Source organism: Gymnoscopelus braueri, assembly GCF_963280865.1.
Source record: "Gymnoscopelus braueri genome assembly, chromosome: 20".
Lineage (NCBI taxonomy): Eukaryota > Metazoa > Chordata > Actinopteri > Myctophiformes > Myctophidae > Gymnoscopelus > Gymnoscopelus braueri.
In genome coordinates, this window is record NC_137622.1 from 44,147,332 (window position 1) to 44,172,026 (window position 24,695).

A 24,695-nucleotide genomic window follows, 5' to 3' on the forward strand; every position below is an offset into this window, starting at 1 on the left:
AAATAATCACATTTAAAAAACGATTACTCGATTTTTAAAAAAAAGTTCGAATCTTGTGCCATCGAACGAAGCTTCGAATATTCAAGTTATTTGGGTCAGCCCTAAACGGATTACAATAATATAACATTCCCTGTAATCAGTAACATGTAGGTGATACCTATGTCTATCAAATATGGTTTTATTGAAAGGCAATCAAAGGCTAGACCAAGCTTAGAAAGCAAACATCGGGTAATATCCGCCCCCGGCTGTGGGCGTGCCTGGTGCGGCTGCAGAGCGAGAGTAGGACACTCATTTATGACATTGTACCGTTTGTTCAACACTCAACTCTTAGCAACAAAGTTTATTTTCATACAATAGGCCTATAGATTACATTTCAATATTAATAGTAAATAGAAAAACAACATTTCTGGGTCCAATTAGTCTATTTTTGTTATAGAGAGGAATGGTCATATTCCCACCTATATAAACATGTTTTTGCACAATGCTGCCTATATTGTTGATCAACTATTCACTCATATATATAGAACTTTAATTAATTAAAGCTCTTAATAAAAGCTCGCCCAAGCACTGCCCAAGCACTGTCTATTGCGCTGCTTTCTGCGTGTTACCAATGCGCTCTGAAAAAGCTGCTGGTGGGAATGGTTCTGATATCTCCACAAAATAATGCACGAACACTCATCTGTGTTGTTCGGTGAGTCAGAAACTATGTATGCCTACAGACTAACGGGACTAACGGGAGGTCGCGACCTTTGAAACTAGCACATGTAGGCCCTACAAGGTCACAATGAATCACATTGAGTATTGTATTGTGTACTTGTAGATCGGCTATTTTCAAATAGCCAACTTATAGGGGTGAAGTGGTTAGGGATGTAATGATATAAATCTACATTGTAACCAGTGTTGTAGTGCTAACTTTGGAAGTGGGGGAGCGCACCTCTGTCCCACATGCGCGCGCGTGCATGTGGGACAATGTGGGACAATGTGGGACAATGTGGGACAGTGCTTGGGCGAGCTTTAATTAATTAATATAGGCTGCAGTAGGCTACAGTATGTTGTGTATTGTAGGCTATGTAATGTTAGCCTACAGCTTGCACTTGAAATCCACTAATGTATTATGTGCGTCATTACGCGCGCTGGGAACCTCCCGATGTTAATTGTTCCATTTACATAAGGTAAGCAGTGTCATGTCTTCATCAGTCTGTCATATCATTACTCGTGTAAATATACAAATCATTATATATATTGTAACTCAAGACTATCAGTTCACTGTCTTTATATGCGCTAAGGTGACAGCAATGTATACCGCTGGCCTAAAATTAAAAATGTACTTGAGTCTACATTGTACAAAAAGTATTGGCATCAATATATACTTAAAGTAGGCTACCAAAAGTAAAAGTACTTGTTATGCAGAGTGTCCCGTTTCACAAGTTATCATCAAAGCTACGAATCACAGTGTATTTCTGACAGAAAGCTATTTATCACACGGTAACACTTTATCATAACTATCCGTTGTAAGTAGTTAATAGATCATTCATAAACTGTTGGTTAATGAGTTGTTAATGACTTATTAAGCATTTGGTAGTAGCTAGTAAAGAATTCATAACGATGCCTTATAACTAGTTAATAGATAATTTATAAATCATTAGTAAATTAGTTATTCATGTTTTCTAAAATATATATTAATATATAATAAAACAGTTAAGGAGTTATAACTATGCTTTATATGTAGTTAATAGATTCTTCATAAACTAAATATGTTTTATAACATACATCACTGTCAAAATATTAGTAAACTGACTTATCAACTGTATGCTAATCCTTTGAAGAGTTATAAGGCTGTTATAAATCATTAGCATACAGTTAATACGTTGGTTTACTAATAGTTTGTGAGTGATCAATTGGCTATCTACAAGGTATATTTATAAATCCTTAAGAAGCTAAAATAGTTTAAAGATGGGGTGCGTGATTTTCAGTGCTCCCCCCCCCCAAAAACATAATCATCAGGTATGGTTATACTAGGAGGACGATTGTTTTTAAAAAAAAGTGTACAGAAATTGTTAAAATTACGTTTTTATGTGGACACGCCTCCAGTTCTTTAAAGGGTGGTGCCATGGTTTTGCACTTTTTCTGTTTTTCATGTGTCTATGAGGTTGATAGAACTTTATTAAGCCCCCTGGTGGTGTTTTTATGGTGTTTTATGTCTTCTCTGACTACTTTGAGTTTCTTCCTGGAGGCTGAAACCTTGAGGGTCAAACGTGCCAATAGAAAAACACCCTATGTCACTAAAGGACAATTTTTCTATTGGCACGTTTGACCCTTAAAGTCTTACTGTGCAAATTTCAAAATAACGACTTTTAGCAGCCTCTGCTGGTCATTACCGTCACTGCAGGCCGTTTGTTTATTAATGCGTTACCCAGAATTCCATGTGAAAGTGGGTAAAGTTGGGTGGGGGTGGGTGGAGGTTGGGAAAGTGGTGAATGTGGGTGGAGGTGGGTGGAGGTGGGTGAAAGTGGGTAGAGGTGGGTGGGGGGTAAAAGTGGGTGGAGGTGGGTGGAGGTTGGGAAAGTGGTGAATGTGGGTGGAGGTGGGTGGAGGTGGGTGGAGGTGGGTGGAGGTTGGGAAAGTGGTGAATGTGGGTGGAGGTGGGTGGAGGTGGGTGAAAGTGGGTAGAGCTGGGTGGGGGTGCGTGGAGGTTGGGAAAGTGGTGAATGTGGGTGGAGGTGGATGGAGGTGGGTGAAAGTGGGTAGAGGTGGATGGGGGTGGGTGGAGGTTGGGAAGGTGGTGAATGTGGGTGGAGGTGGGTGAAAGTGGGTAGAGGTGGGTGGGGGGTATAAGTGGGTGGAGGTGGGTGAAAGTGGGTAAAGTTGGGTGGGGGTGGCTGGAGGTTGGGAAAGTGGTGAATGTGGGTGGAGGTGGGTGGAGGTGGAGGTGGGTGAAAGTGGGTAAAGTTGGGTGGGGGTGGGTGGAGGTTGGGAAAGTGGTGAATGTGGGTGGAGGTGGGTGGAGGTGGGTGAAAGTGGGTAAAGTTGGGTGGGGGTGGCTGGAGGTTGGGAAAGTGGTGAATGTGGGTGGAGGTGGGTGGAGGTGGGTGAAAGTGGGTAAAGGTGGATGGGGGTGGGTGGAGGTTGGGAAAGTGGTGAATGTGGGTGGAGGTGGGTGGAGGTGGGTGAAAGTGGGTAAAGTTGGGTGGGGGTGGGTGGAGGTTGGGAAAGTGGTGAATGTGGGTGGAGGTGGGTGGAGGTGGGTGGAGGTGGGTGAAAGTGGGTAGAGCTGGGTGGGGGTGCGTGGAGGTTGGGAAAGTGGTGAATGTGGGTGGAGGTGGATGGAGGTGGGTGAAAGTGGGTAGAGGTGGGTGGGGGTGGAGGTTGGGAAAGTGGTGAATGTGGGTGGAGGTGGGTGGAGGTGGGTGGAGGTGGGTGAAAGTGGGTAGAGCTGGGTGGGGGTGCGTGGAGGTTGGGAAAGTGGTGAATGTGGGTGGAGGTGGATGGAGGTGGGTGGAGGTGGGTGGAGGTGGGTGGGGTGGGTGGAGGTGGGTGGGTGGAGGTGGCTGAGAGTTTATTTTTCGGAACGGTGGTGTTTCGGAATGGTGAGGACCCACCATTCCGAAACCCCACCGTTCCGAAAAATACATTTCGGAATGGTGGTGTTTCGGAATGGTGGTGTTTCGGAATGGGGGTGTTTCGGAATGGGGGTGTTTCGGAATGGAGAACTGTCCCCATACGGGGTAGCCTACAGACAGACAGACAGACAGACAGACAGACAGACAGACAGACAGACAGACAGACAGACAGACACTTTAACCTATTTCGGTGTTCATGCCATTTTTCAACAACAGCCTAATGACATTTGCAGATCGTGAGCTTGTAGATCTGCTCATTTCATCAGGTTATATTTGAATGTGTTGTCAATGTGATGTGTTGTGAGCTTTCACCAGTTACATCCATAATATATACAGTGGGGCTTAAAGGGATAGTTCAGACTTATTTTAAATCAATTACATGCCTTGAATTCATGGAGATGTTTTTGTTTTTGTCACATTCCTAAGCCAATAATTTGATGACCGGTGGAAAGATGCTAATGTCTCCTGTAGGAGACTCAAAGTTGACACTTTGAGTCTCCTACAGGAGACACCGCCTGTCATCAAATTATTGGCTCAGGAATGCGACAAAATCCAAAATATGTGGTGTGTAATCGCGTATCCCTTTAACTCTATAACTGCCAAAGACGTTTATAAACGTCTTTGAGAAATTAGCTGTTGCCTGCCAAAGACGTTTAAAAACGTCCTGAAAAAAATAAATAAAAAAATTCTAAAAAGATTCTCTAATTATTTAGTATTGACACCTTTTCGATATTCCAAACGAATAAGGAGATAACAATTTCCAAAGATTTGCTGCTCCATCCACTTCAATGTTAAAATTGAAACGGACAAACAATTCACAATGTTTTTTGGTTTGAAACTACTGGTTTTGAGCTATTTTCAAACATCAAACAACACATGACAACAAGGTCAAATTGACCTCGTTGACATTTGTGAAACCACACCTGAATCTCATCTGTGATTAGAAATTTTCTGGGGATCAATCATACTTGAGAAAAATAGAAAAGGTACCAAAATCGGTCAAAACCCTGGCAGAGGCTACAGACTGTTCTGAAAAAACTCTGGCAGGGTAAGAGTTAAGTAAGAGGTTCAGCTGAGCTTCATATCAATATAATAATGTTAAACAATGCTGCTCATATGGTTTATTTTATTCACCTCTACGTGCCTTTACAGTCATCAGAAAACTCACTGTTACACACTGTTTACAATGTAATCAATTGTATCATTATTTGTATAATTATTTTACTGAGATGAGACACAGTAATACTTATAATAATCTGATGTAAAGTGTGTGTTAAGATGATTAGACCAATTAACCACATACCAAACTTTATGTTTTCTCTGCTCACACTTCTCAGACCAGAGGCTGTAGTCACTAGTAGACACGCCCACCTTCCCACAGCCAATGACATTCAGACATTTAGCCAGATTGACAGATCAGAGACAAATGAGAACTAAACTAGAATAGGACTCTAGACCTGATCTGAGCACTGAATAGAAAACGTTCTCCAGCAAATCCATGGTCAGCATTTACAGGAGGTTTATTATGACCGCTCACAGGAGCTGACTCTAAACTGTCTAAAGAGTTGCAGAGAGATTTCAATGATACTCATAACTGCATTAGGGTCCCACTGACGTGTGTTAATCGGCACTGAGCACCGCTGACATTAAACATGTTTAAAACCACATTTTAAAATGTAGTTTCACTCTTCCTGGTGCTACATGTCCTGTCTCTCTATCTGCAACCTGCACACTCTGCCTTGCCATTCACCAGTGTTGCCAGATTTTGCGAGAGAAACAAGCAACCAGGTCTACAGAAACAAGCCCAAAAGAAGCGACCAGCTCAGACCACATCACACACACAGTAGCTGTCTTGTCTTGTCTTGTACAATGTGTAGGTGAGTTAATATAGCATCAAGATCAGCCACTTATAATCTATAAACATGGGCTTTTTGAAAATAGCCAACAAGCAGACTTGGCAACACTGCTGCAATATTCACAAGAAGGAGGGGGGGGGGGGGGCTAACCTTTTCTACCATTTCCCAAACAAGAGGGAAGTATGGACGTCATTGGCCCCGATTCATAAAGGGATTTACGACCATATTTTGTACGTACTGGCATTTAGGACAAATCCTACACCTGCAGTCGGATTCATAAACGTTTTTTGGTCTGTGTTTGGTGCGTCAGGTGCGCACGTTCTCAGGTCAGCCCCGAGGCTGTCTTACCAGGGCTGAAATGTGCGTATGTCTTTAGAATGCTTTAGGGCGCGTTCGAAAATTACGCACCGGAGCACACTCGCCTATTAGTTTGTATTGGCCAGTGCGCTCAGTGCTGTATTTTCGAACGCACCCTTATTCTTCATGCCAAAATCAATTACAACAGTGGCAAACCTCAAATAAAATATATATGTGACCAACATTTGTCAACACATATATATAAAAAATAAAAAATAAATGTCAAACGATGTATTGCTTGTAGCCTATGCATAATATAGACATGATGTAGATTCCACCGCTTTTTATTTATTTTCTAGGCTATCAGTTCCATTTAGAGCTGAATTATATAGGTCCCTCAGTGTGTTTGCCAGCGGGCCATCTGAGCCAAAGTGGATTTATTTTCATCATCTTTTTACCTAGTAAACGTGAGCAATGTTATATCCTTTCCAGGTTATTAGTCTATTATTTGCTGGCGGGGTTAAACCTTGTAAACATTACACATAACGTTCAGCTGATCCATCGTGCAATAGTGGGACTCGCTTTCAGACAGATCAGAATGGTGTTCAAGTTCTCTGTCAGTGTCAAGGCAATGCGGCCGGGCCGACAGCTGTAAGTCTGGACGAGAAGTTAAACTCCGGTGTTGCCAGATTTTGTGAGAGAAATAAGCAACCAGGTCTATGAAAATAAGCCCAAAAGAAGCAACTGGCACTTAGGCCATTATAAGCACTTTAATTAAACCTTTGTGAGCTTGTAGATCTGCTATATTAAAAAACAAATATTGTAATAAAATGTGGAATATTTGGAAGATTTTTTAAACATTCTAACAACACAAATCTGCCTCCAGCTGGCACAAAACATTTTCAGATGGGGCTTATAGGGATAAATTAGCTTACATATTAACTTGGGGGTCCATGACATACAAATATTTGAGAACCACCGGTTAAAACAATTGAACAATTGTGAAGCAAGCCCAAATAACCAACTACACTTTAGAAACAAGCCCAAAAAAACGCACACCACTGATACCAATATTTACAAGCAACTTTACAGAAAAATAAGCGCAAATTCGCTTATAATAAGCGGACATGGCAACACTGTGCCGTAAAGTGACGTTAAAGTTGGATGCTGTTGGATGCAGACTTCGACATTAATCAGCTCCTACACCTGGTCATACGCACGTCTCTGTGATATACGAACCCCTTTGGGAATTGCACGTCCGTTTGTGACTACCAAAATACGACCGGCCTTTACGAACTTTATTTACCCCATATATACGACCCTCGTTATGAATCGGGGCCATTGTCTTTCTGATGTTTTTGTCAGTGTGTAAAGCCTGACCTTCCTGAACTAAACGTTGGCCGTAGGGAATAGAATGGACCGGCCTTAATTCCCAGGAGAGATGGATGTCTGTTCTATGTAAATAAACCTTTATATTTATGACTTTATTTTGATTATATTTAATAAACATTAAAAATTTGCATTTATTACTTTATCATGCAACACAACAAACAGAGTTACCTAAATATTCATTATATTTTACAGTTTCAACTGAACACTGTGAACAGGGGGGGGGGCATTTGATTGCTAAATGCCTGAATAGTTCAAAATAATAATAATACATAAATGGGTGAAGAAATACAGAAATAAATACATTAAAAAAGTGTTTTCTATTTCTGTGCATATTTATTTATTTTCTAATTAACCAGCACTTTTATTTCTACATGTATTTCATTAGTATTTCATTTATTCATGTATTTATTTTTAAATATGTCAGCTCTGGGCCTCCATACTGACAGAGGTGTTTACAGAGGTTCTTCAAGGTGTTAAACAGAGATTAAACATTCATTACCTGAGATGACACGGTGTGTGTCAACAGTGTGGTTGAAGTGTGGCAGGTGAACTCTACAGGTCACATGACCTGCTGTCCTCACTGTCACATTCCTCTGGACATCATAACAGTGAAGAGAAGGTTTCTCTGTCACTGAGGGTCCAGCAGGGAGGAGGGTTCCATCACCGTCCAGCCAAGACATCTCAGGTTGTGGATACCAGCACCCAGAGTCACATGACAAAGATACACCACCGTCTGAAGAGATCACTGGCTGAGACACTGACCCTGTAAAAACACATGAACATGATTAAGTGTATTCTGTGACTGCTGGCACTACACACTGTTCTCTGTTATTGTCTACTGACAGTATGGACTGAATTAGATACTGCACACTGTGCTCTTTGTACTAACAGTATACACTACATTTAACCATAAACACTGTTTATGGTTAAGCTCTGCACCATGGGAGCCTTCAGCTCAGCTGCTCCTGGGCTGTGGAACAGCGCCCTCTCTGACCATCTGAGAGCACCACAGTCTGTTGATGCTTTTTAAAGGAGACTAAAAACCTTTATTTTTAACAAGGCATTTAACTAGATGGACTTATTGATGCCTTTGTGTGTTTTTAAACTTTACACTTTGTCTTAGCTGTGTATAGTTGGGGAGGGGTCTCTTAACATTTACCAGATTTTTTATTTAAATCTATCATTTTGAGATATGTGTCAAATATAGTGTTACAAATGTATTACTGTTTAGTCTTTAGTGTTAACTGTGTACTGACATTATGTTCATTACATTACAGAGTATTTAACTATAATATTTAGTGTTTACTGTGTACATTATGTTCATTACATTACAGAGTATTTAACTATAATATTTAGTGTTTACTGTGTACATTATGTTCATTACATTACAGAGTATTTAACTATAATATTTAGTGTTTACTGTGTACATTATGTTCATTACATTACAGAGCATTTAACTATAATATTTAGTGTTTACTGTGTACATTATGTTCATTACATTACAGAGTATTTAACTATAATATTTAGTGTTTACTGTGTACTGACATTATACACTGTATTCAACCATACTAACTCCACACTATTGTCTAGTTTGATATCAAATTGATCATCACTTTTATAGTATTGGCTTATTTTAATTTATAACAGGGTTGTCTATCCAGGGTCCACAAGCTTTGAAGTAATTCAAAGTTCAAAGCCACTTGTTATAGAATCTGAACGATCTGACTGATACATCTTGATCACATGACTTCAGAGATAATGTGTAGCGATTAGTGCGTGTTTTGGACCCCCCCCCCCCCCTTAACCATGTGAACCCCAGCATCCCTATTCTGGGGGGAACGTTCGTCACAAATGGCAGATCTACAAGCTCACAATGCAAGCAGGCATGGTCTGAGTCACGTCTGCTCTGAGCTGATAAACCTGATTCATACTTCATTTCATGACAACAATATAACATGTCCAAGCTCACAGCGGCTTGCTGGTGCCACGCTCTATGAGCTTATAGATCTGCTATTTCTGGTGGGCACCACCATCTGCAGTAACAGTGTTTTAATGGCTATTTCATCTAGGTCTGTCTGCCCGCCCGCTGGCCGGTCCTCCCTTAAGCCAATTTTAATATAGGATATATATAATTTATTCTATTTCAATATATATATATACGTATATGTTACAGTACATGTGAGAAACCAGCACAAGTGAGAAAAACAGAACAGGGAGCGCCTTTTTTTACACCGCCGGAGGCCGGGCCGCGACCGGGTCCCTTTGAGGTCTGCCCCACAAAGGAAACAAAACGGAGCCCAGCCGCCAGGGCGAAACGCGTCCACGGCGGTGATTGTCGGGCCCGGTCTGTCACTCTCCCGTCCTAAGCCGTTTTTTCGTCCGGGGCCACCCACGCGCTCGCCCGGTGCCACGCACGGTGTGAATACACACACACACACACACACACACACACACACACACACACACACACACACACACACACACACACACATATATATATAATCTTATCTTATTTATACAAGACCAGGAGACCTGGTTCTGCCAGACCCAGAATAAGTACTTTATAAGATCAGAGCACTACGTCACGGCTAAAGTATCATTCATAGTCGGACGTAAGGATACGTAACCAGCGCCAGCGCTCCTTGCGTTGTCGTTTTTGTCTCCCCCTCCGTCACTTACGGCTCCAGGATTTCCGTCCGTGCAGTCAACATTCACCGTCAGGCCGACGTACGTTCGTTTGTACGTTGCCTGTAGTACCAGTGGAAACCGTTGGCAGTATATCAGGGAAAAAAAGTTTTCCTTGGGCACTCTTTCTCCACAAAAAGACCCACGTTGGTGGTGGAAGTACTTGAGTAAATGTACTTAATTACTGTGACAAAATGAACCCAGCCAGCCATTCCCTAAACACACACACACACAAATAATATAGCACAGTGCAGTATGGGTCGAAACTCACGTTTTGTAGACAACCATTGTTTTTGTCTAGTTTGTGTCTTTTATTGCGTTGTTTTGGCGTCCATTTTAGCGCTGTTGCCAGGTTTTGTGAGAGAAATAAGCAACCAGGTCTATGAAAACAAGCCCAAAATAATCGACTAGGCCACATCACATGAAAATAGCAGATCTACAATATCTATTTGAGAATCACTGGTTTAAATAATAATTGGCCCAAATAAGCAACTACACTTTAGAAACAAGCCCAAATAAAACCGCAACCACCAATGTTTGTTTACAAGTAACTTTACAGAAAAATAAGCCCAAAGTCGCTTATAATAAGCGGACATGGCAACACTTTTCACAACATTTAAAACCTCGCAGCTGCCATCTAGTGGATTAATAGGTGTACGACGCCCAACGTTATAATTCCTACGGATTTAACGTCAGCGACTATGCATGCGTCTGTAAAGAACGGACGGAATCCCTCACCCCCTGACGCACGTTTTAGACCCATCTAGGGACTATGAACGGGCCTTAAGCCGGACTTCACATGACGTGTCAGCCTGTGTCTATGCCCATGTATGGACGAAAGGGGGACAAAAGATGGACCGACATTTATCCCCATATATGGACGAAATAGGGACAAAGCCTCATGTAGGCCGACCCTCTGGGTCTGGCAATAATTTGTAATGAGCCCAACAATGGTTTTGACCATTACATCTTACCAACAAGGAGCTGGATCAAACTGCTGCTCCTCAGGGTTGGAACAAAACACGTGTAGGTCCCCTCATCTGAGAGCTTCACCCTGGTCAGCTTCAGTGAGATGTTACCATGCTGCAGCTCCTGAGCAAACAGGGACGTCCTCCGTTGGTACGAGGGGTTCACAACGTCAGTGATGTGACGTCCTCCTTGGAGGAGAAACACAAACTCTGGCTTCAGGTCAGGTCTGGTCCACTCCATCGTCTTCTTCTCCATGTTGAGAGATGGTTTAATGTGACATGGAAGGATCACATCATCTCCCTCTATGGCCAGAACAGGCTGAGACCCGATGACCTGTTGACCTTAAAACAAAACAAAATAAAACTGCTTTAGTGGTGATAATGATCTTAAAATATTCATCTTTATTTAGATTTAGATAGATGTATGTATGCTGTTAACATGTCATCAATACTATCTTAGTATGTTGATCAGACCAGTGATGCTCAACCTTTTCAGGCCGCGACCTCAAAATAATCATATTTGAACTGGGGACCCCCCAACATGATCATATTTGAACTGGGGACCCCCATAAATAATCATATTTGAACTGGGGACCCCCCAACATGATCATATTTGAACTGGGGACCCCCATAAATAATCATATTTGAACTGGGGACCCCCCAACATGATCATATTTGAACTGGGGACCCCCATAAATAATCATATTTGAACTGGGGACCCCCCAACATGATCATATTTGAACCCTGACAAGCACTTGTAATTGTAGGCGTTGAGGCATTATGTTTAGTTTGACTCTGTTCCACAAATGCAAATTTTGAAAATAGCAGATCTACAAGACCACAACGCCTTGTGGCATGTAGATCAGCTATTTTCAAAATGTTTGCCTTTTTCCTTAGGTAATATTTCACAATTTGGCCAATTTTATTATAGTATAGTTTGTTGATTACTTTTGACGCAGTAATGGTCTTATTTTCGTTCTTTTAAAAAAAATGTTAGCGGTATTACAAAGGTCTTTGAAAGTAATTAAATTGTCACTTTATAAATGTGCAGATACCCTGTATATACACGTATGTTGGTTTGTTTACTGTTTACTGTTTAAAGTGAGAAAACAATGTTGCACATTGAGTTAATCATCTGGTGACCCCCAAAATATTTTGAGAAGACTGGTTTAGACAGATTGAAGGTTTAATGTTACCTGCTATCCTACTTTGTAGCACTTAATTGTTTTCTTAGAACTACCTCACCGCCTGCCTACTTATTTCAAAAGAGTTTATGTTGTTTACTCTGTTCTTGTAAGCCACAGTAGATAAGATCACCCAATGCATCTAAACTGTGAGACTAGCTCTGCATTGCTCATTTAGGACTGGTATTGAAATAATGCATAATGATTTGTCATGGATGAGAGTTGGTGATAGACTTGCTTGTAGCTTGATTCAGTTTTTTAGACATCTATACATAACGTAAACCTGCTTATCTCTCTTTTGACCTCAGTTATTTTGGCAAATAAACTCTTATATTGTACTTTTGACCTCATTGTTGTAATGTAATGGCCGGTTTGAGATCAGCCCCAACCGCGGCAGCCAAGCGGGGCCATCAGCAGCACCAGCAGAGGAGAACCCTCTAACCATCTCGGAGAGAGAAGTGCGTACAGCCTTCGCACGGGTCAACATCCACAAGGCAGCCGGACCTGATGGGATTCCAGGCCGGGTCCTTAAGGCATGTGCAGACCAGCTGGCGGGTGTCTTCGCTGACATCTTTAACCTCTCCCTCTCCCAGGCTGTGGTCCCTGCAGGGTTCAAAATGTCAACCATTGTGCCCATTCCCAAAAAGGCCAAAGTGACATGCCTGAACGACTGGAGACCTGTCGCTCTCACCCCGATCGTCAGCAAGTGCTTCGAGAAACTGGTGAGGGAATACATCAGCTCCACGCTACCTGCCTCGCTGGATCCGTGGCAGTATGCATACCGCAAAAACAGATCCACCGACGACGCTATTGCCATGGCTCTCCACACCGTCCTCTCGCACATGGACAACAAGCTGCTGAAGGACAAATATGTACGTATGCTGTTCGTGGACTACAGCTCAGCATTCAACACCATTGTCCCAGCAATACTTGACAAAAAGCTCAGAGACCTAGGGCTACACCCAAGCATGTGCGACTGGATACAGGACTTCTTGTCCAACCGACATCAGGTGGTGAGAATGGGCAGCATCACATCCGACCCCCTGACCCTCAACACCGGAGCACCCCAGGGATGCGTGCTGAGCCCTCTCCTCTACTCCCTGTACACGTATGACTGCACAGCCACACATGTCTCCAACACCATCATAAAGTACGCGGACGACACGACAGTGATAGGCCGAATCGTCAACAACGACGAGTCTGACTATAGAGAGGAGATCAACTCACTGGCACGCTGGTGCAGGGAGAACAACCTCTCTCTTAACGTCGACAAGACCAAAGAACTGATCGTGGACTTCAGGAGGCCGCGGAGAGACCATGCGCCCATCCTCATCGACGGTGCTGCAGTGGAAAGGGTCAGCGAGTTCAAGTTCCTCGGAGTACACATCGAGGAGGACCTCAAATGGGAGACGCACACCACACACGTGAGGAAAAAGGCTCAGCAGCGACTGTACTGGCTCCGCCGCCTGAAGAAGCTCGGAGTAGGACGTCGCATCCTCAGGCTGTATTACAACAGTTCGGTTGAAGGCATCCTAACAGGCTGTGTCACGGCCTGGTACGGGAACTGCACTGCCCGAGAAAAGATCAGCCTACAGCGAGTAGTGCGATCGGCAGAGCGGATAATGGGAATCGAGCTCCCAGCGCTCCAGGAACTGTACAAAAAGCGGTGCGTGGTCAAAGCCAAGCGCATCATCAAGGACAAGCACCACCCAAGTCACAGACTGTTCAAACCCCTACAACGACCGCGACCGGGCAAGGGGCTCTACGCAGTATCAAGAGTTCCACCACCAGGTACTGGTGTAGTTTTAATCCGGCTGCTGTCAGGATGCTGAATGAGGCATAAGCCTTGCTCAGCAGCCTGACAGCAGGCGGTGCAAAACCTTTCTGGCTCTTCCTGAACACACCTGTGGATTATACCAGGGACAATGACTTGGACTTAGCTCCCCCTCGGACACACCTGTGGACTACACCAGGTACAAATGACTTTTTTGCTGCACTCCCTCATGGAGCTACTTGCGGATTATACTAGGGTCAGTCCACCCTAGGTGGACACGCACTGAGCTTTTGCACCTTAATCCCATGTATAACGCACTGACTTTTTTGTCTTTTTTATTGTGCTTTTTTTTCTCTAAGCACCTTAACGTCCATATGTATATCATGCACAGTATAAGTATAACATGCACAGTATACATACATTGCTGCTATGCTCAGGCACCTTAGTTTTTTATTATCTCAGGTACTTTGTAAATATGTAGATAACTTGTCTGGCCTTCTGTTGCTCTCTTGTTTTGATCTCCTTCCCACTTGCCCCCCACCCCTCTTCTTCTCCCCCCTCTTCTTTCTATGGAAATTAACGTTGCGATGGGAACGATGTACAAAAACGAATTTCACCCACTTCTTTACCTTGTAAACCTGTGATGTGACAATAAAACTGATTCTGATTCTGATTCTGATTCTGATGTTGGGGGTTTAAAGAACATTCGGTTAAATATCACCAACAACAAAGCAGCATGCTATGTAAAGCTATGTTAAAAAAACACTTGTGGACACAAATCCTAATTCAGGTGCCCAGTCTTCCCAGTGCCCTCCTTTCCTGGTGCCCAGTCTTCCTGGTGCCCAGTTATCTCCACCCCTAAGTGCCCACATGTCCCTAATGCCCACTCTTCCTAGTGCCCAATTATCTCCACCTCTAAGGGACCAGTCGAAATGTACAGAAGGGGGTCCCTGGAGGAAAATAGGGGAGGGTCATGCCTTTCTAATTTTAGTCCAAGGGAGGGTCAGCAATTTTTACTTTGAATCCAAGGGAGGGTCATGCAATTTTGAATTGATAAAGTAGTCCGTTTTTTATATACCTTTTTAGTACAGCAGAAAAGTGGTCAATGACCCCTCTCTATTTCAAAGGATACAAAGAATTCAAATCAAGTACACCTTGGTCTGTTTAGAATCAATGACGGTCGTTAACAAGCCATCAATGCACAGCCAGTGTGAACGACCCAGTCAAATCTATTCAGCGTCTTAACGATGGTGGTTGAACAATTAAGCAAAACTTCAACAGGCGTTAGGCATATTGGAGAGATGCATTATCCTATTTTCCAACACAGACATATCCTCTTTTAAGTGTGTTTTTGTTGCTCATAGAATTACATACACCAGGTAGGTTACAATGACCAATTTATAACTGGATATTCATAATCATATGGACAGTTGTGTATAGATGCCAGCCTAGCTCCACAAATAAAACCAGAATAATCTGGCCATAATTGATAGCCTAATTTGTTTTATGTTAGGCAACAGTGTAGTCACTGTAGTTAATAATTAAAAGGGCAGAGTGACAAAAAGTTGTAAACTACTGGTTACCAAATACTCAACTTTCTTCAATCTGACCAGGCAGGATTCAATGGGTTTACCACATGTAAGTTGAGAACACTATCCATTCTGTCACCACTACAGACACTACACTGTGCACAAGACTGGCTACTGTAATGTTCTAATCAATGTGGAACAGGGCCGTGCAGAGACTGCTGAAGGGGCAGTTGCTCAAAATGTCCACGAAAGGTCAGATATGCGCACACCGATTTTTGGGGTGGTGTTTTTGTGGGTGTCCTCGTTAGCCTGGTAAACCCTCCCTCCGGAAATCTCAATTCCATTTCATTTCAGGAGTGAGTCTGGCATGATCCGCCTTTCTGCAATATTGGCTCTGTATGCCAAACGGCCGGGCCTATCAGCGTCGTCGCTCATTGTTCTGTGATTGACAGCTTACGTTGGCCAATCAGGTGGCGAGTTCGAGTGAGCCCAAAACACGAACGGCAGCCATCTTTTTCATTTTTCTCCCGCCCAACTCCAGCACAGCCAATATTGCAGACAGGCGGATCAGGCCAGACTCACTCCTGAAATCAAATGGAATTGAGATTTCCGGAGGGAGGGTTTACCAGGCTAGTCCCTCGTGCCATTTCACACCAGAAATGTAGTATGTTGGATGTCTTATGCTAATGGAGCAAGATGTTCCACAATAACATGGCCCATGTCATTACTGCCAGTACCCTCTCCTCTGCCTCATTGAGGGTAATGGCAGTAATGACATGGGCCATGTTATTTTGACCAACATTTTAAAAGTTTATATATTTGAAAGTAATGTAAAGTATACATGATGTGAACATGCATGGTACATCATTATCAGATTATCCTTCAACTTCTTGTTTATGCCCCAAAATGACTGGATCTGTTTTCTAGCAATTTGTAGCAATTGTAGAAATGTTAGACCTTAATTGCCGAATATTTAAGCATATTCTAATCATGTACACTTTACTTCAAAACATTTTCCAAATATTTTATTTGTTTAACATGTTGGACAGAATAGCCAATTTTACATCGAGGTGCCCAGATGTCCCTAGTGCCCAGCTATCCCGTTATCCCTGAATCATACCACAAACAGCCTAACACGTTAACTTTAAGATGAGGGCAAAGTAACTACAATTTCATTTGACAGCTTCAGTCCATGTGGGACTTTCATCAGTGCAAATTTCAGTAAAATAAGCATTACGTTCTCATTACCATGTACAAATTTAAATAATTAAGATTTCTCTATGTAGCCTATTGGCCATCATTCCCGTTTTCATTCTTCAATACTAATGATCAAATAAAACGGATAAGGCAGGTGAAGATCAAAATGTACTAAAATATGTACCTGCAAAACATTTGAGGTGAGAAACTAATGCAGCATGCAGTAACATGCATGCTTCAACAGTAGCAGACCAGGGAGAAATAATTCTCTAGCTACAGCCAGGAGCCAGTTTACTTAATTATCACATAGATTGGAAATAGGGTGAAACAATGAACCTGACTCTGTACAAACTAAGCTAACAAAAGCTAGCTAATCGGCACAGAACGTGAAGTGTAAAACTTAAAGCAACAATTGATTGATGGGGGAGTGAACTTAACATGCTTGCTGCCTGTATCAAATCAAGTTGTTTGCAGCTGCAAGGATAATGAGGTGGGAGCAGGGGTCATCACCATGGCAGGTTGTGATGGACATTAATATTTCATTTTTGCCACGGACATGAAAATAATCATTGCACCAAAAACACAGTGGCCTAGCCCTAAATGTATACTAATGGACTCCTAATGTGTCATAGGGTCTATTCCAATGTGCTGCACATTTTAAAACAATAGTACAGTATGTCTGCTTTAACTACTGAACGACCAACAAATTAAATCCTAATTATTTTGGATTATAATAGTTGAGTCTCATCAGTACAGACAGTGCTTCAACCTCAAAAGGGCCACTTAGCTGCAAAGGTGAGTGGGTGCGTATTATACATCATATGGCTAATATAGAGATTGCTGGCTTTTCAAAAGACAGTCTTACTTGAGGACAGAAAGAGATCAAGTTCTACCAGCTAAACCATTTGCTTTGGCAGGGTACGGTAGTGCATTCCATTAAGGTGATCAGGTATTCTCTGTTGATGAGAAAGTCCAAGGCATGCACATGTAAGACACACCCTACAAGCTACACTTGATTTGTTTTTGATTTATTAGACATAATAATTACATGGTAAATGCTTCTCACGGAAACGTCAAGGATAAAATGCCAATGGAACACTGCAACAAGGAAACTTGAGACAAAAAAAATATGCACATGATGAGTGATTAGTGAAGGGCATGACAGGATTCTAATTGAATGCAGTGTCACAATAGTTTAATGCGGAGGCACCTGACTTTGATCTGAGGTGAGCTAACTTTTAGGTTGGAGGAGGTCCGAGGCTGTGGATGGAGGGTTACCATGGATTATGATTGTGGAGTGTTATTATAGTTATTATAGTTGTTATAATTGTTATTATTGGACACTTTGAAACACTGTCTCTCAACTAACGACAACCAGCTTTACTTGTCCAGTTCTGCCCTCCTTTGCCTTGGTAGCAAATATCTCCTTCTGAACCAGGGGTCATCAACATGTCCGTACATAGACAAACATGTCCGTGGCAAGACTTGTCTATGTCCGTGGCACTCTTTTTTTCCTTTTTGTTTTTAAAGAAAAATATATATAGTCTACATATGTTTCATTATAATGTAAAAACATATTCTAAAATACACAAATGAATCTTAAAAGAATGTGTTTGAATAATTTTGGTGACTCATAAAGTGTCAGGATGACATTCTCATTAATGTATATGCAGGAGATTTGTGGTATTGTATGTTTTATCTGTACATGATTGATCATATGAGAACAACAAGACAACAAGATTACCTGAAAATGTCAAAACATCCGTTCAATCCTTTGTGGGATACTAGTATTTATATTTTTTAAGACAATGGATTAATGGAGTGTGTGAGGTGTGTCAGACAATGAAACAATTAACGGTAATGTGAGTGACCACAGTGAAACATGGTGCAGGAAAAGAGCAAAAAGAGAAGGCATGTCATCTGTTGAGAAGGAGCACCGAGGCAAAGGAGGGCAGAACTGGAGTAAAGTAAAGTTGATTTATGTCAGTTGAGAGAAAGCGTTTCAAAGTGTCCAATAATGCTAATAATAACCATAGTAACACTCAATCATAATCCATGGAAACCCTTGATCCACAGCCTCACCATCAGACCTCCCACTCACCTCTGATCAAAGTTAGGCACCTTTGCATCAAACTATTGTGACACTGCATTCCTTTAAGTCCTGCCATGCCCTTCATGAATCACTCATCGTGTACTGTACATAATTATCTGTTCGGCATACCTTAGACTTTCTCATCAACATAGCTAGTACCTGTTCACCTTAATGGAAACCACAACTCTTAAAGTTGACACACATAAAACTAGTTTAGCTGGTAGAACTTGATCTCTTCCTGTCCTCTCAAGTATGGCCCTTTTGCTCCTGCAATGTAAGATGAAAGCACTGTCTGTACTGATAAGACCCAATTATTGAAATCCCAGACATGGAATATACTTGGACCATGATGCCACATTTAATGCCTGTCTCAGGAATGCCACCTGCCAGAATACAGTGGATAACTTCCCAGTCTCCAGGTTTTCGAAAGTATAGCTACCACTTTAACCCTGACATCCCAATTTTGGGCATGTCATTAAATAGGCTAAAAAGTTACTGATCTACAAGCTCACAACATGCTGTGATGTGTTGTGAGCTTGTGGATCAGCTTTCTCCCCCAAATAATATTTTATTTATTTATTTGATAAGTGGCTTGTTTAAAAATGTGTAGCGCCCTGGAATAGAGTAGACAATATGGCACAGGAGTCCATTATTATATATTTAGGGCTAGGCCTATGTGATTTTGGTCAAGTTATTCAAACGCATTTTTATATGGTTCTACATTATAATGAAGAAAATATATAGAATATATCTAGAATTTATTTTCAAAATAAAAAATGTGCCTCGGACAAAGACATGTCTTGCCACGGACATGTTTGTCCGTGGCAAGACATGTTGATGACCCCTGGGAGGGCATTTGACATCACTGCATCAGGTGAGACTAAAACTGACTGATGGCAGCCAGCTCATTAACATTTTTATTATAAATAATAATTATGATTGTTGAAATCATAATTATTTGTCAAATGTTTGTCTTGATAAGGGCCACAGATGTTTGGCAGGCCACATTTCAAATGGGTCTTTTGGGAAAAGGGCAATTTGAGGCATTGTTTCAGAGGACAGATAGACACTAATATAACAAATATAATATAATATAACACTGCATAACTATAAGTTCCACAAACCTCATATTTTTGTCATTTGGACTTTACCAACCAAGTGCAGCCTAGTTATTTCCAACAGCTAAAAAAAAATCTATAATACCAGATACAGTATAATACCATGTAAACAATCTTAGGCCTATTTGAGAGTGCAGAGGAATAATTGCTGTGATGCATGTCACATTAACGAGCGTCAACGAGTCGAGCATCAGCTGACACACAACACCTCCCCTCTGCAGTGCTTTAAACTGAAAGTGACTGGAGTCTGTTTAATTTCTCTCCAAAATACCTTGAATACGATGGAAGACATGATTAATAATTACTGTGATTATGATAAGATTTACATTTCATATCATACACCATACAGTAAGAACTCCTATAACTTTCACTGGCAAAAAAAATTGTTTTTTTTTTTTATTAAAAAAATTATAAAAACCTATTACGATACAGTATGACATCATGACAATACCTATCGTCACATTTTAATACCACAATAGGCTATATCGTGGGACAATATGTCGTGACACTCACTCCTAGGCGGGGAGGGTTAAAACATTTTTTTTACTCTAAGGGAGGGTCATGGCATTTTAGATCAAGGTACATACATTTTCTCCAGGGGTATCCTTCTTTAAAAATCGACCTGTCCCTAAGTGCCCACTCTTCCAGGTGCCCACATGTCCCTAATGCCCACTCTTCCTAGTGCCCAGTTATCTCCACCTCTAAGTGCCCACTCTTCCAGGTGCCCACATGTTCCTAGTGCCCAGTTATCCCGGTGCCCACCTTTCCTGGTGCCCAGTCATCCCAAAAATATGGTTCCCAAATGTCCATAGTGCCCACCTATCCTGTATTCGCTCCAAGCTATATAGCGGTGGTTCAGAGCGGTGGGCCACTATGCTATCTGTAGCCCTGAAACATGACTGTCATATCATGACAGTCATGGCGCTACTTGTTCTTGGTTTTGGCACTTTCTCCATTTACAACCCGTACATCTACATAAACGTTAAAATTTCAAATATAAAGTAATGTCCCCACGGCCATGGATGTTACAAGTTGAAACGCCTGGGTCTAAGTACCCGTTTCCTGCATATTGTTCAATAAAAAGCATTTTACTCCTATCGGCGACCATTTTCTCATAGAGTTATAATGTATCAGAGTGCAGTACACCTCCCAACCAATAGGGTCGCGTAGTTGAAAGCATATGGAGAAAATTCTGAGAAAATGGCCACCGATCAGATTAAAATGCTTTTTATTGAACAATATGGAAGATACGGGTACTTAGACCCGAGCGTTTTAACTTGTTTCATCCATGGCCGTGGGGTCAGCACTTTATATATGAAATCTGCACGTTCAATGGAGACAGGAACAAGTAGCGCCATGACGCTTGTGACAGACGAGCGTCATGTGAACCATGACAGCCAATTAATGAAACAGAAAAGTCCTATTATATCTGATGATTGTATTAAACAACGATATAACAAGACTTTTCTGTAAGCTGCAACTTAGATGAAGTTACTTGTTGTTAAGTGCACATGCATCATCATTTTGATATGACTGACTGTGACGTTTTTATAGACCCCTCAACAGACGACGTCACACTGGTTGCAAGCGTCATACTGGTTCCAAATGAAACCCATTCTGTCAGGTCTCGCTAGGACGCGCAGCACTAGCCAACACACACGAGGGGGTTGGGCCATAGAGGTATAATATTACGGGTTGGGCACCCCGAAACAACAGAGAATTGATTGCATGAAACAATCACCTGTGCGTCCAGTCTCAATGTTGGTAAACAAATAATAGGTCTATATTGTCTTTGAGCAACTGAGACACAGAGCAGAGGGAATAAGCCTAAAGGTCTATTTACCAAAACAAACTTTTATTTTAATAGCCTACTGTCTTACTTCAGCATCAAATACATATTACATTTGATCAGGGAAAAACATTTATAAACAATGAGAAGGAAGGAAACGAGAAGTGGAGAAGAGTTAAATAGCCTAACTTAGGGTGCGTTCGGAAATTACGCACCGGAGCACACTCGCCTATTAGTTTGTATTGGCCAGTGCGCTCAGTGCTGTATTTTCGAACGCGCCCTTAGTTTAACACAACTTCTGCAACCCCGCCCTTATTGTTATCATAACTCCATCATAACTCTGTATTAATAACCATAAAGTTACCTGTCACAGGTGTGTTGTAACAGCTGCTCCATATGATCAGGATCAGTTTGACATAAATCCCTGTCCATGGTTTAACACAAACACTGAGTAGAGAGAAAACAAAGGACTTCAAGTTAGACGCCATTTTATTAAAGAATAAAACACGGTCTGTTTCATTGATGGCATATATATACACATATATACCATTGTGTACCAGTAGAGGTCACTGTTGTTCAATGTTCAATGTTTATTGTGTTCTAGTGCACTGGTTCTCAACCTTTTCAGGCCGCGACCCCCCCCCCCCCCCCCCCAAAATAATCATACTTGAACTGGGGACCCCCCACCCTGACAAGCACTTGGAATGTAGGAATTGAGGCATTACATTTTGTTTGACTCGGTTCCACAGATAAATATTGTGAAAATAGCAGATCTACAAGCTCACATCGCCTCCCGTTGCAAAGCGATGTGAGCTTGTAGATCGCTATTTTCACGCCTTTTTCTTATGTAATTTGACCGATGTTTGACCAGTTTTTATAGTTTAGTTTGTTGATTACTTTTGATGCAGTAATAGTATTTTTTATTTTCTTTCTTTCTTTTTTGTATTATAAATGTCTTAAAAGTCCCTAAATGACATCTTCACTGTCATCTGGGGACCCCTACTCAAAAAAAACAAAAAAACATGTGGGGACCCCCCTGGGGATCCCGATCCACAGGTTGAGAACCACTGTTCTAGTGAAGTGCTGTTGTAATGCAATCATGCACCTAGTAGTAGCCTAGTGGGCACCAATATGGGCCCAGGAGAAAACTGGGCACTAAACAAACACTGGGCACAAAAACAAAGTGGACAAGGTCGTGAAGTCATTACACATATTTTATTTAACATCTCTGCTGGTACAGCCTGGTAGTGAATTGTGTTAAAAGCCTTCATATTTCAAATAATAAGTACGTAAATAAGCAGTTCACAATTGAATTCTCAGGAAGCATAGAAACGATAATTGCAAATATTGAAATGTATGCAAACACTCTTCAGTCAGTGTCCTTGGTTATAAAGCCTGATGCTTTACCAATGTTTCCAACATTCTTTTGAGAGATACATTAATTCATTCAATTAAAACAAAAACAGTGCTCACATAAATATATGTAGGTGTGTGTGTGTGTGTGTGTGTGTGTGTGTGTGTGTGTGTGTGTGTGTGTGTGTGTGTGTGTGTGTGTGTCAGAGCATCTTACCACAAAGGAAATGGACTGTTCATCATGCAGCAGCAGAGGGTCTATAAACCACACAACTCTGCTCTCAGTCAGTCAGTCAGTCAGTTTGTCATCATGACATTTACATCATCCTACATAATATCAAGTGAGTACTTTATTTAATTTATATCTCATTTAAGTTCACTTTAACTATTACACTTTATTTAACCAAGGCAGAGCATCAGAGAACTTTGCTTTGCACTCATTTGTTTTTAAATGTATTTAATGACACAAATCAGTTATTTATTATTTATTCACTCACTCACTCACTCAGGGTAGTTATGCTTTTGTTATTAAAGTGCTGGAGTGACAGTTGTGTTTATGTGGAGCTGTGGCTGTTCTGAGGTGTAGATGTAACATTAATTAACCTGAGATTCTCTCAGTAGCAAACTTCTCTTTATCAGGAGTTTATGTTCCAGTTAAATGTGCTTTAAGTGTTTAGGTCTGTGGTCTGTATGATAGAGCAGTGGTTCTCAAAGTGTGGTCCGGGGACCCCCAGGGGTCCTTGAGGGGGTCCCCAGCTAAATTAGCTAATATAGCATCAAAATCTGTTTAACTACTTTAACCCTATTTTATACTCCGGCTAATATTTTGGAAAAATCTTTAAAAAATGTGGAATAATTTTGAAACATTTTAACAACTATATTGATGATGATATTCTCTCATGTGATCTCTGGCACAAAACCTTTTCAGATTGGGGTCCGTGGCCTAATACATACTGATTGATTGATTGATTGATTGATTAATTGATCGATGGAATACTTTATTAACAGTTTGCTAAAAAGCACAGAAAGTACAGTTTAATAATACAAGGTCTGTTAAGAGGATTAAACCCAAGAAAGCACTATGGCTTGTTTCCATTGGGGTCCTGAGAATTCAATTCATCAAAACATTTAATGACAGACAATAATATACAGTAGCCTACTATGCAAAAACATCATATAAACGAGTAATAATCAAAAAGATAAATATGTACAGTAGTTGGGGGGGGGCATGTCTGTTGATAAGCTTAGGATTTTTACTGGGGCCAGTTCCACCTGTAAATGCTCTTTTAGAGCGGTTTTGAAGGAGAGTAAGGAGTCACTTTTTTATTTTATACTGTATCAATTTGGGGTCCTTGACATGGAAATGTGTGAGAACTACCTGATTGATTGATTGAATACTTTATTATCAGTTTGCAGAAAAATTGTTGACAGAATTGTCGGTTCTCTGTGTTTCCTTTATTATAGAAGAGAAAGCACAATACATTTGAGACAGAACAGAACACAGAAAAAAGCCCAAACTACACATTTCGGTCCATAAACCAAGAGGACAGCAGCTGGACAGTAGTTGCGAGCATAGGCGCCGATAGGGGGGGCTTCGGGACCAAAGCCCCCACGCTCAATTGGTCAGCCCCCTCATGAATCTCAGATGTCAGGCTCAAACTTACAGTACTAATACCATTACTATAGCGGGGCGCAGATAGGTGTTAACGCGCCGTTAACACATACTGTAGAACAATAGCCCAGACAGAGAAATGTTTTTACTTCGGCCGCGGCTGGGGGGGCGGGGGGGACAAGGGAAACAAGCCTAAAGTCGCTTATAATAAGCAGACCTGGCAACACTG

At 41.5% G+C, this 24,695-nt stretch overlaps 1 protein-coding gene across 1 annotated transcript in view; it reads right to left on the bottom strand.

The window, feature by feature from the left end:
- LOC308076481 (NACHT, LRR and PYD domains-containing protein 3-like) overlaps positions 1-21,972 on the bottom strand; it is a 48,784-nt gene extending 26,812 nt beyond the window's left edge. Inside the window, exons 1-3 of the mRNA XM_080416792.1 lie at positions 21,866-21,972; positions 10,825-11,160; positions 7,665-7,928 (exon numbers count right to left, since the gene is read on the bottom strand). Coding sequence (XP_080272918.1) covers positions 7,665-7,928; positions 10,825-11,074 — 514 coding nt within the window. The 5' untranslated portion in view covers positions 11,075-11,160; positions 21,866-21,972. The remainder of the gene's footprint in view (positions 1-7,664; positions 7,929-10,824; positions 11,161-21,865) is intronic.
- Positions 21,973-24,695: the final 2,723 nt, after the last annotated feature.